This window comes from Pelodiscus sinensis, chromosome Z (assembly GCF_052426305.1).
Source record: "Pelodiscus sinensis isolate ZL-2025 chromosome Z, ASM5242630v1, whole genome shotgun sequence".
Taxonomy (NCBI): Eukaryota; Metazoa; Chordata; order Testudines; family Trionychidae; genus Pelodiscus; species Pelodiscus sinensis.
In genome coordinates, this window is record NC_143085.1 from 14,441,184 (window position 1) to 14,454,143 (window position 12,960).

The 12,960-nt window shown below is 47.6% G+C and overlaps 1 protein-coding gene across 1 annotated transcript in view; it reads left to right on the top strand.

Annotated features, from left to right (window-relative positions):
- Window positions 1–2,477: 2,477 nt before the first annotated feature.
- Window positions 2,478–12,960, top strand: part of PPM1F (protein phosphatase, Mg2+/Mn2+ dependent 1F) — a 64,143-nt gene continuing 53,660 nt past the window's right edge. The window contains exon 1 of the mRNA XM_075898280.2: window positions 2,478–2,787. Coding sequence (XP_075754395.1) covers window positions 2,615–2,787 — 173 coding nt within the window. The 5' untranslated portion in view covers window positions 2,478–2,614. The remainder of the gene's footprint in view (window positions 2,788–12,960) is intronic.

The window sequence follows — 12,960 nt, forward strand, 5'->3', positions numbered from 1 at the left end:
CCTCCCCAACCCTGAGCATCCTTCTGCACTCCAACCCCCTCATTCCTGGCACACCCAAAGCCCAGGCCCCCAGCCCAGAGTCTGTACCGCCTCCCCCCCCAGAGGCATAGTGAAGAGGGGGCAGAGGGGAAGGCAGTTGTCCTCAGGTGCCACAGTAGGGGGCGCCGGGATGGGATGGGGGTGAAGCACACGCTGCTGTGGCCCATGTGACGCTTTTGAACAGAGACCCAGGAGGGCTAAGTGCTCCCGGCTCTCTACACACTGTGAGCTGAGGCAGTAGGGCTGGGCGGCAGCAGCAGCCACTTTAGAGGTTAGATTTCCTTACCTGGCCATTCTGTTCCTCCGGTGCCTGGCTCTGCGGGGGTAAGGGGGAGGATTTGATGGGAGGCTGCTCCTGGTGCTGCGGGGGGCCTGATTCAAGGGGAGGGATGAGTGCATTGGGATGGGAGGCCCTGGTTGGGGTGGCTGGCTCAGGGGGAGGGATAAGTACATTGGGATAGGGACAGCTGGGGGGGCCTGGCTCTGGGGGAGGAGTGAGTGCATTGGGATGGGGGGGCACTGCATTTGGATGGGAGGGCTACGCTGATTATTTTCAGGAATAACAGCATTGCGCAAGAGGGTTTTTCTTGCGCAAGAAGGGGCAGTGTAGGCAGCTCCTTCTGGCGCAAGAGCCTCTTCCACAAAAATGGCAGCTCATTAGGTATGCAAATGAGGCTCGGCGATATTCCACACATAGCCTCATTTGCATACTTCTGGCGCAACAACCCGCCAGTGTAGCCATAGCCCTGGAGAGGTAGTCTGCTCAAGGCAAAGTTGGCCTTGAATCTTGATATCTATGGCTTCAGTTGGATGGCTTGTGTGAAATTTGGAAGAGCAGGTCAGAGAGACCTCTCTTCTTTACTAAGGATAGAATCTCATGGCAGCCTGAAGGAAAAAGTCCTCATGGCAGACAAAAAGCCATGCTTGCAGGGTATCCTCAGCTACTTACTGCTTCAAGTGCCTTCAAGAAAGTGAGGGCAATTCTTGTGTTGTGTGTGAGTTTTATTTAAAAGTTTTTCGAAGTATTATTTTAACAGGTAAGTTAATCTCTTACATTCATAACTTTCATATAGTTATTCGCTGTGTGATAATGTGAAAAAAAATTAGGTTAACTATGTAAGTAAATAGGCAGTTAGGAAGCATTACAGTTGCTTACAATAAATTTGTTAGGTAGCTTGTTAGTCTTTAAAGTGCTACATAACTTTTTTTTCTTTTTGTTTTACCAAGATCAGACTAACATGGCTACCTCTCTATTGCAATAAATGTGATATGCTCACAATCTTTTTTACTTTGTATTCATTAAAGCAATGTGTTACTCATTTGCTGTAACAGTGGTTTTACATGCTTGAACGAAATATAGTGATGAAATTCATATTTAGGTTGTATAACTTTAATTTCTCTTACGTTTTATAAAACTTAATATATTTAAGAATTTTACATTTTTTATGAAAAAGACATGAACCTAATGAGAATGGGATATGAACAAATTAAAGAGAAAAAAATATTTACCAGAATGTAAACCACAAAACTTTATAATTTATATGTGTGTAGTTACTAAAATAAGTAATTCATTAAACAATAAATACCCTAAGTGGGGGATTATTTACAGTGGTGTAGTGAGGAGAAGTGGCCCCTGGGTGCCACACTACTGAAGTGCCAGTATATTCCCCTTACACTTCCCCTGTCCTCTCTGCTCACCTGCTCCTCCTCTACCCCCCCCCCCCCCTCCGCTGGAGCTACCCCTTCAGCTCTGCCAGAGGGTTAGTGCGTGTGGGACCCAGCCCCAAACTGGAGGGGGTTGGGTAAGATGTGGTACAAGCTCCTCCCTGGGTTGGGCTCAGCTGTGCGCCAGGTTTGGGGCCCCACTATTTGGTGGGGGGGGCACCAATTTTGCCTTCGCCCCCCCTCCCCCCCCCCCCCCCCCGGGCACGTAACACCCTCTGCCCCCCAGTCCCTCCTGCATCCCAGTCCCTAGCTCAGAGCCTATATCCTCTCCCAAACCCCTCACCTCAGCCAACACCCTTGTACCCCAAACCCCTGTCCCAGCTCTGAGCCTCTCAATCCCAGCACCCCCAGCTGGAGCCTTCAGATGTCTGCACCCCAACTTTCTGCTCCAGCCTGGAACCCCTTTCTACTCTCAGAAAACCCTTGGCTGAAGCAAAATGCAGGACAATGTAGCACTTGAAAGACTAACAAGATGGTTTATTAGGTGCTGAGCTTTCCTGGGCCAGACCCACTTCCTCAGATCATGAATTGCATGTACACACAGGCAGGGCCGGACCGAGCCAGTCCCGCCCTGGGCAGACAGGTTCATTGCGCCCCGGAGCTGGCGGCGGCAGGATGCACGTGCCCGGCTACCGCCGCTGGGCCCCGCGGCCAGGGGGGAAGGGCGACAGGGGTTCCCGGCCCGGCGAGCCAGCCCCCTGCGCGTGACCGCCCCTTCCCCGCGCAGCTCCCGCCTCCCGCACCTGGTCCCGCCCCGCAGGCGCTGGCTGCGCTCGCTCCGCTCTCCCCTGGCGGCGCGTGGCGCCCCCGCTCCAGGCCAGGCGCCGGCCGCGCCCTACCCAGCGCGGCCATGGCCTTGCCCGCGGCGGCCCGGGATGTCCTGGCCTCCCTCCCGCGGGACTTCCCGTCCCCCCTGGGCCCGGAGGATCCGCTGCCCTGGGCCGTGCGGGGCAGCGCCGCCCTCACCAGGGCGGAGGCGCCGGGCGAGCTGGCCGAGCTGGCCAGGAGCTTCCTGGGCGGCAGGTGAGAGCGGGCGGCCGGGGGGGGGCTGAGCCTGTCAGCCGGGGGGGGGCAGCCCGTCAGTCAGCGCTGGGGGGCAGTCGGAGTGGGGGGCCTGTGCCCGTCGCCTGGGAGGAAGCGATCTGAGAAGGGGGGGGGGGCTATGCCATCAGCCGTAGCTTGGGGGGGGAGCCAGAGTGGGGGCTGTGCTGTCAGCCGTAGTTGGGGTCAGCTGTAGCTGGGGGGGGCAGTATGGGGGGAGCTGTGCCTGTCAACCATAGCTGGGGGGCAGTCAGATTGGGGGGCTGTGCTGTCAGCTGTAGCTGGGGGAGGCAGTACAGAGGGGGCTGTGCTGTCAGCTGTAGCTGGGGGGGGCAGTATAGAGGGGAGTTATGCTGGAGGAAGCAGGAGAAGTGAAAAGAGGGGAGTGGTGCTTGTCATTTGGGGCTTGGGGACCAGAAGTGGCTGTGCCGATGAGCCAGGGCTGGGGGGAGAGGGAAGTGGTAGAGCTGGAGGAGGGTAGGTGAGGCTGTGCCAGCCTGCCAGGAAGGGTTTTGTGGGAACTAGAGGAGCTGTGCCTTTCAGCTGGCAATTGGGAGGCTGTGCCTGTTGGCCAGGGTTTGGGGGTAGGGATACAAGATCTGGAAAGGGGCGGTAAGGCTACGGAAATTGTGCCTGCCAGCCAGGAGGCGATTGGGAGGAAGAAGAAGGCCTCTGCTAGTCAGTTGTGGCTGACGGGACTATGCAGACTGGGAAGGGAATGGGAGTGAGTGTCCACTACACAAGAAGAAGAAAGGAAGGTGTTGTGTCCTCTGAGGGGGAAGACTGTTAGTGGGATGGAGGGTAGTTAAACCATGTGGGTGAGTTGGAGCAAAGTAGTGAAGGGCTGTACCATGTCTTTTCCTGTGATGTGGGTTGGGGAACATGCTAAGCTTTCAATTAACTGGCTGTCAGAGTTGACATGAGTGATCACTGATTGATTTAGTGGGTCTTTACTAGACTTGGTAAATCCACCCCCAGTAGATCAATCTTGCAGCTTGGATCTACCCCATAGTAGAGACAGTCCCTTAGCTTAAAGAAGCAAAATGCAGGACAATGTAGCACTTTAAAGACTAACAAGATGGTTTATTAGATGATGAGCTTTCGTGGGCCAGACCCACTTGCTCAGATCAAATAGTGGAAGAAAATAGTCACAACCATATATACCAAAGGATACAATTAAAAAAAATGAACACATATGAAAAGGACAAATGATATCATCTATTCACAGACACTTACCTTCCTTCCTCCCCCCCTGCCCCCGTATCCCCCTCCTGTTCTGAAATGTGATTTGTCCTTTTCATATGTGTTCATTTTTTTTAATTGTATCCTTTGGTATATATGGTTGTGACTATTTTCTTCCACTATTTGATCTGAGGAAGTGGGTCTGGCCCACGAAAGCTCATCATCTAATAAACCATCTTGTTAGTCTTTAAAGTGATACATTGTCCTGCATTTTGCTTCAGCTACCCCAGACTAACACGGCTACATTTCTATCACTTAGCTTAAAGAGATACTGTCTTGAAATCTAATTAATATTTTAAAAAACAGAACAAATGTAAACACTGGATTTTTTACTACATATTTCAACCCCTGCCAACTTTTGTAGTTTTACATTTTTTTAATTTTCTTTAAAAATATTTTCTTTCCTTTTGCTTTATGATAGATGCACATAAATGGGGGAAACTTAAGGTTCCAATCCTCTACCTGGGTTTATAGAGGTGAGCCTGGAATTGCAGAGTGGGTTTCAGAATATGCTGTATTCTACTCATGCAGATTAATTTAGCCCTTGATCCTGCAACTTATTGATTCTGCATGGAACACAGTTTACTATGTATAAAAGGCTGTCAAATGCACAAGATAAACTGAAAAAAACACAATTTTTCAAACTTACTTCAATTGCACTCAGCTTGGGCATAATACCTGTAACTATTATAGGTATAAATATTTAGACAAAGTTGACATTGTCATTTTCTGCTTCCAGGATTGCAGTTCTTAACACCATGCCATCATAAACTTATGCTGCTTTGATGTTCCTACATCATAATTTCAATGAAAATATTGTTTTCTCCTTGATCCTAATTGATGGAGGCTTCTTCTCATAGACTCATAGATTTTAAGGCCTGAAGAGCCTACCTATCATGATCTTCTGGTCTGACCTGCACATTGCAGAACACCGAATCTCACCTGCTAACTCATGTAATAAGCCCATAAACTTTGGCTTTGTTGTTACTTTAGTCAGTAACTGATTTGCACAATTCTTGGTGGGCTGCCTAGCCAGAACAACAGTATTATCTTATTGGTGTAACCCTTTCATCTCTGTAAAATCTCCTCCTGCCCCCGCCTTTGTGTCTGTTACATTTTGTCTCTGCTACACATTTCAGAGTAGAGATCATATCTTTTACATGGTCTGAAAAGCGCCTCTTATGGTCTATGTCTTATAAAAGGTAATAATTACAGAGGACTTGCAGAAGAATATTGTGGATGTATGTAGGTCTTTACAGCTAAATAAACCATCTAAATACAAAGATGATTTTGTGCAGTCAAAGTAGCTAGGGATTAATAAAGTGAAGAGTGGGAGAAATTAAACTTGCTTCCATTTAGGTACTCACACCTTGCTCACATGTTGCATGCTGTTGTTTATAGGAAATGGTATCCAACCTTCTGCTGTGTCTGTGTGAGGTGGAACATTGAGTGTGGTTTTCAAACGCATCCAGGTCATTTAAGAATACCAGTCCCATTGACTTTCTTAGCAATTTGTGCTCCCAAATCACCTAGGTGACTTTGAAATTCATATCATTTTTTAGATGCCCAAAGGCATTACAGGAATCTGAGTTGGGACTAGAACTGGGCTCACTATGGTTGTCTAACTTCTAGACCTCACTTCTCTCTTTGCATCACTTTTCCTTAAATGCATCAATTTTATTTTCAACATTTGAATGCATAAAATTCTTGAAGGGATGTAAGTTTTCTCTGTAGAAGTCAAATATTTTAACATAGTCCTTTAACTGTTTCTTTTTAAAAAAAAAATGCAACTGCAGTATATTCCTCTAATATCAATGGCCTAAAAACTGCAATTGTCAGGCTAAGAGAGCTGGTGTATTAGATTAATACACTAGAACATGGGTTCCCAAACTGAGGAGATTGGTTGGGGGGTGTGTGTGTGAAGAAATTCCAGGAGGGGTGCCAGGCGACTCAGCCACCCCCCCTCCCCATCAATCCCACCCCAAGTTTTGCTGCTATTTTTTTGGGAGGGAGGGGGGATGAGGGTTTCTCAAAAATCAGAAAGGGGGGGCGTGATGCTGAAAAGTTTGGGAACCACTGCACTAGAACTTTTCAACCCTAGAAATGCTGAAGTCTATGATTAAAGTTACAAATGAAAAGTAATAGAGTGATCTCAATGTATAAACTTGTAACTTAGTTGTGTTTGATCAGAGCACTGCTTAATGAAAGAGTAATTTAAGTTAAGTCTGAACTACATTGTGTGCGCTCTGATTTCTATACTGCTAGAGCTGTGATCCCCAACCAGTAGTTCGGGATCTACTGGTAGATCTTGGAACCTTTGACAGGTGATCCTGAGAGGTTTGGCAGGGAGGCTATCAAGTTCTGGCACTTCATCTGCCCCTCGCAGCACTACTGTGCTGCTCCTGCCCTCTGCCTTGGAGATGCCCCTCATCCCTAGGAGTCTCATGCTTGCTGTGCAGGGCATGGAAATAAGAGGAAGTGGGCTGCTGATGTTAGGATGCCCCTCCATTCACCCTGTATCCCATCTCCTCAGAACAGAGGGGGGAAGGATGGAGAGAGTTTGCTGGCTGCTTTTGGAAGTGGTGCAGGGCCAGGGTAGGGATGTGAGCCTGCCTTAGACCCCTGCACGACCACCCAGAACCCACGTGTGATAAGTGGTGCCCAGCTGGAGCCCACATTCTGACCCCTGGCTCCAGTCCTGAACTCCTTCTGCACCTTTGCCCGCAGCCTGATAAAAGTGAGGGAGGATAGAGGGAGCAGGGGTGGGAAGGAGGTGGGGCAAGGGAATTTTGGGTTTGAGTGGATCCTGGATTGCACTTAAAATCAAAAAGTGATCTCATGATTAAGAAGGTTCGAGACCACTGTGCTAGAGGATTAGAGTGGTTCTGGGTGTGCACTTTATTGATCCCACCAATGCACGGTGCTGCATGTCTGAAATGCCAAATGAACCAGGATGGCATTCCTAAAAGGAACTCTGCAGGAAAAAAAGTTTGTGTGTTTGATCACCTGAAAAAGTACTAACTTTTAGGAAATTGAAGTTGGGGTTGCTGCTAGTTACAGCTGCATATTCAGTGCTTTCTTGTGCATATTAGTGAAAGTGGAGAGTCCATGCAGATTTTACAATGCTTTCATCCTGTTAACTCATGCTGTTTACACAGAAAGAAGCTTGTTCTGTCAGTAGCAGCATTCTTCACATACCTGCCCTCCAGCCAGTTATGATTACACAGCCTGCATTTGAGAGTTCCTAGAGTCCCAAGACTCCAGAATCTCACTCTAATATCTTCTTTTCTCCAGGCTTATGAATTCCGGGTTTACTACTAGAAAAATTAGAGGAAGGGAGGAACAGGGCAGCTGGATACCAAAGTTGTGAACTTGGGGACGAGGGGGGCATTTTTTGTGTCAGGGATACACTGACCATATGTCCTGATTTTTCGGGGATAGTCCAGAATTTAAATACTCTCTTCTGGTGTCTCCATCAAGCAGTGAAATGTGCTGGAAAGCCCCTCTGGGCATTTCACTACTTGATAGGGTCACTGGCTTGCAGGAAGAAGCAATCAAGAAATGGCTCCATGCACTGCCATTGTTCCTCGTGCAGCACAGCAGCCTCTCCCTCACACCCCCCACCCTTCCAACAGAGTGCGTAGGCTGCCAGTTCAGCTTCTGGTGGCGTGAGGCCCCTCCCTTGCCCGTGGGACCCCTCCACCATGGGGGCTCCTGGTCTGGCACTGCCTCCTTCTCCAGGCTGCTTGTTAGTACAGTAGCTGCCACTGCTGGGGGGCCAGGTGGGTCCAAGGCAAAATGCAGTAGAGCTGCTCCTTGATCTCCATGCCTTGGAGCCCTGGTAGAAGCTGTGTAGAGCCTGGCTGGGACAGTGCAGGCAGGGTGTACCCAGACTTGGTAGGTGCCAGAACTGCAGCAGAGGCCACCCACAGTGTTATTTTTAGTACCGCAGTCCCAGTCCCTGAGGGTATCCTGTCTCCAGCTGGAGTCAAGAGGCAGCTGCACGAGGCATTTTCCAGCCAGGGAAACCTCACCAGAATGGGCCTCGTGTAGCTGCTGCTTGACTCCAGCTGGAGCTGGGTAGCCCATGGGGACCAGGGCCCTGATAATAAAAATAGCACTGTGGGTGGCCTCTGTTCCAGTCCTGGCATGCAGTCTCGCCCAGGCAGCAGCTGGGGCCAGTGCTGCTGGGGTTTATGGGGCCGGGACACACTACGAAAAATAGTGCTGTGGCTTTGGCACCTGCAAATTGCTTTCCACATCAAAGGCAGAAGGTGAAGGAAAGGGCAAGGGGAGGACTAAGTGGGGATGAGGAAAGAAAGGTCTTGTGCTGAGGAGAGAGAGGGCAGGGCAATAGAAGAAAGGGGCAAGAGCCCAGGGGCAGGGTGTAGGAGAGACAAATGCCAGGAGGCCAAGAGGAGACAATGAGGAAAAGAGCAGGAGAGGGAAGATGTCAGTGTGGGTGGGAGAAGGTAGAGGATGGTGATGCTGGGAGAGGAGAAGGGAGGGGTAATGGTGGCAAGAGGGAGGAAAAGAGGGGAGGAATGGGTACCAGGAGAAGAGGGGTTGAAAGGAAGGATAGGCATGAGGAAGGCAGGGGATGGAGCAAGTCGCCTGAGGGCACAGAGGGGCATGAGGGAAAATGGGGCAGAGGGTGGTGAGGGGGTAGGCACCAGGGAGGAGGAGGACAGGGGCAGCGAGGGAAGGGGGAAGTGTCAGGAAGGTGCAGGTGCCAGGGATTGTGAGGGTGAAACAGAAGGGCAGACATGGAGGGGAGGAACAGGCGCCAGAGGAGAGAGGCATGGCAACTGGGTAGAGGGAGGTGTTAGGAGAGAGGATGGAGAGAGGCAGCTAACAGATGATTAGAGTGGGGCTAGAGGAGGAGTGCACAGGGTTAGAGGAGGGCTGGTGCAGGGGTCAGGGAGGATGGGGAGAGAGGCAGGTCCCCAAAGGGCTGAGGGGAATGAGAAGGGCAGGAACCAGGGCAGGAACCAGGACAGGAAAGGAGGGTGAGGGGTTGGGGGGGGGGGCAGCAGCAAGCACCAGAGGAGCAGATGGGCTGAGGGAAGGGTGGGAGACATGGCAGCAGAGGGAAAGGGAAAGGTTTATAAGATATTTATTAATAACTTGGGTGCCACTGTGGCACACATTCAAACAAGTGCACATGAACTTAATACTGGTGCACGAGACAAAATTCACTCCGTTCATGGGAGGAAAATCTTAGAGTGAACAATTCCCCTAGCAATACAAGTTGGGTTAATGCAATTGCAGGATAGTTGCATGGGAGGTTCTGTGGAGGCCAAACCCATCTCTATTGGTAGGAGGACGGTAGGAGGAGTTCTGAAAGGGGTCACATTTCACTCTTTTCTTCTGGTCATGTGTCCATCTTGACCTGGAGAGTACTACCTCCAGGAGTGGGAGGTCCCTAACTTTAGTTCAGAAAATATGGTCATCATAGTCCGGGGCCACTGATCACAGAAAAATCAGTCAGGGGCTGCAGAAAAGTGAAGCAAAAACAAACAAAAACCCTTATTGAGAAGCAGAAAGACATTCCCATGACATGTCAGAGCCTAGGAGGGCCCAGGCTAGTAGATTTTATTGGCTCCTCTGTACTCTGGGGGTGGCACCAAAAATGAGGAGTTAAGTGTATGGGAAGGGGCTGCTGGGAGAGGTGTATTGTCTAGATGGCAGGAAGAGTGCAGGAAAGTGCTGGAGGTGGGAGGGCTGAGCAGGAGGTAGGATGCAGGAGTGGAGGGGAGGTTTGGGGTCTTGGTGGGAGAAGGCCACAGGACTGGAGCACTAGCACCGGCCCCCTAATGCTGGGGGTTGGGGGAAGCCTCAGGCCTTGGGGACCAGATATGTGTTATGGGATACCAGACCTGTGGTCTACCAAAGACATAGGGAACCATAACACATTTTTTCCTTGTGGAACACTCTAAAAAATACAAAATAAAAAAACTCTTTATTAAAGGAAATAGTAATTTCATATTATCCCCTGCCTTTGCATCGAAGGCCAAAAATTGAAATATAGAGTCTTAGGCAATGTTGCTTAAGCGCAGTACGGATAAATCTGAAATGCCAAATGTTCAGGTTCCACTACAAGAAAAAGTTTTGCCATTCAGTTTGTGCTCCTAGGAGGAATGCAACTCTGGAACCAAAGGTGAAAAGTGATGGAGGTCATAGTCCGAATGCTTGCACACAAGGTCTGAGAGATGATTTTTGGGAAAGATAGAAGTTTGTGGACATAGGGCTCTATTAGTGGAAGACTGGTATTCTGGCAGCATGCAGCCTCATTTTTCATAATCCAACCAAAGACCATAACTAAACTCTCTTAGACTGATGGTTTCATACTGTCTCTCTCACTCCTCACCATATACAGACTTTGCACAATAAATCATAATATATTTTTAAAGAATAAAGAATCACAATACAGTTTTCAAACTGAAAACCAGAAGATCAAATGAGAAGATAAGAAAAGGGCATGTAAAGGAGAGGGAAAGGAAAGTGCTCTAAAAACCATAATTTAAAAGAGAAAAAAAGCGAACAGATGCATTATTTTAAAATGGTAACAGTTGTCTATGATCAAGGATGGGAGCAAGTTCCGAAACTTTAAGGTCATCACAGAATAGATCCAATCACTTGCTGCTGTAAGATAATTGTGTCAGTAAAGACATTTATTAGGAATAGGCTCTACTGTAGTCAAACCTACCATTGTTAAACTTTAACAGCAGGGTCAATTTAAAGTTTGGTGTTCATTCTTCTCTAATTTGAGCTGAAGTTGTACAAGAAAGTTTTTGTATAGTGTCAATTTTGGCACTAGAGTATCCATCATCTTTGGTAAGAGGGGTGTTCTAAATGATCAGATGGAATTTATTTCCATTGTAGCTAGCATTCTTGGGCAGGCCAACTATTGATGAGTCTGAGGGCTTGTCTACCTGGCACAGGCAGACACACCAGAAGTGTATGATCTGTAACTACCCTTTGTAGACTTTGCTAGTGCATTCTAAAATATGTAGATTGTGTTAATATAAGAGTATATTAGCACAAACAAGATACCTGTTTGAGTGTACCAACTGGGTCTGCATATAGCAGAGCATAGCACATTAGAACACTTTACAGATATCACCATTCTGGAGTGCCTTGCACTACATAGACAAGTCCAAAATTAATAGATTGGCAGCATCCTTGGTTTTTGAGATTGCATCTACTTTTGCTGTATAGTAGGGATGCTAGAGTTTTACTGATTAACCATTTAACCAATAAGTATCAGTTAATTAATGGTATCAGTTATACTCAGCCAGTTCCTGGGGAGGCAGCTTCACTGCAGTATAAAGCTAAGCTTTATTAATGTATCCATACTAGAAAGTAAAGTGAAATGTGTCCTTTCTTAATGTAGAAATGTTTCAGATTACTCTTTGAAAGGAGCTGAAATTTGCTAGATTATAGTTCTTTGGTTATGTGCAATGTAAAATACAAGCAGATTTCCTGTTTGAAGAGACTCCACTACAGTAATTGTTCTGAGTCTCCTCTTGACTTCCTGTTTTGATTCTCCCTCTAACCGCCAATGTCTTTGTCTTTTTGTGTTTGTTTTTAATCTTTTGCGGACCAATACACATTCACCATCCTGTTGATCGTTTTCAATAAATGGCAGTGTTTATTTATCCTACTTTTTTTTCTTTTTGGTTAATGTTATATTTCTTGTATAGGCATTCTGGTTTCATAAAAACACTTTAAAAAAGGATAATCTAAATTATTTTAATTTTTCCTTCTTTGAGATTGAGACACCAGTTTCACTATATTTCAGTAACTCTGATTCAAATTCCCATTTTTCAAATGTGAAAAATGTGCTTATCTATTATTTAACCTTTTTTCCCCCTTTCCATCCCAATATATTTTCCCTGACACCGAGCCAAATATTATTCAGAGATATACAGTCAGTAACCTATAGAAAGTATCTGAGAGGAAAGACTGCAGTAGTGCTGTTATATATCTGGTATGGAAGACAGTTGCATTGGGGAGAGAGAATAACTGGGCATGCCTAGAATTATCTCATAACTGGATGCAAGTCTTTTAGTGGGAGTGGAAGGAAAATTGTGCTTCTGACATGTGAAATCTTCAGTCCTTGTTGAATGTGAATAAAATTTTCAAAAGCCCTAAGATATACTGGGACTTACGCTACAAAATCATTTTAGGTGCCTTTGAAAATTTTACGCTCTGAAAGACAATACATAGTCTACATTAGACTTTAAATGCATGTTGAATCTCAATTATTCTCATGGTTTCTTCTTAATAGAAGACTTACCCAGTGTTGCCCAGGTCCTTTAGGGCAGGGGTTAGTGGTGTGTGGGGTGCAGGAGTCATGAGAGGTCCTTGGTGTTGGGGGGGGCAGGGTAGGAGGCTGGATGTATAGGAGAGTGAGAGAATGAAGGCTGGGGAGCGAGGAGGAGGTCAGGATGGGAGGTCCCGTCTGGTGGGACCTTCTCTCTCCTCCCTTCCTCCAGCTGTCAGAGGCCTTCTCTCTCCTCCCAGGGGTCAAGCAGGGGAAAGGGTTTGGTGCAGGAGGATTACTTCCTCAGTCTGGTAGCAGGCAGGATGGCAGACCTCTAGCCTTGCTGGCCATTTTCTTGGTGGTGTGGCTGCCCTCAGTGATCTCTCTGTTATTACAGCTCTTCCCTGTGGTCTTGCTGTCCCTGGTGGCCACGTTCAATATTGTGTCCCTTCTGTCTGTGCCACTTCCTTTCCATGTTATGGAAAACAGTCCCATTCCCAGCACTTCTGTTTTCTTGGCACAGCCAAACCCTGGCTTTGCTTTAAGTTAGGGTAAGAGGAAGCTGCATATGAAATTTGATGGCCCTGGCTCTTAACATTTAGGAGGAGTTCTTGAAGGAACAGAGAGACAGAACACAAATCTCT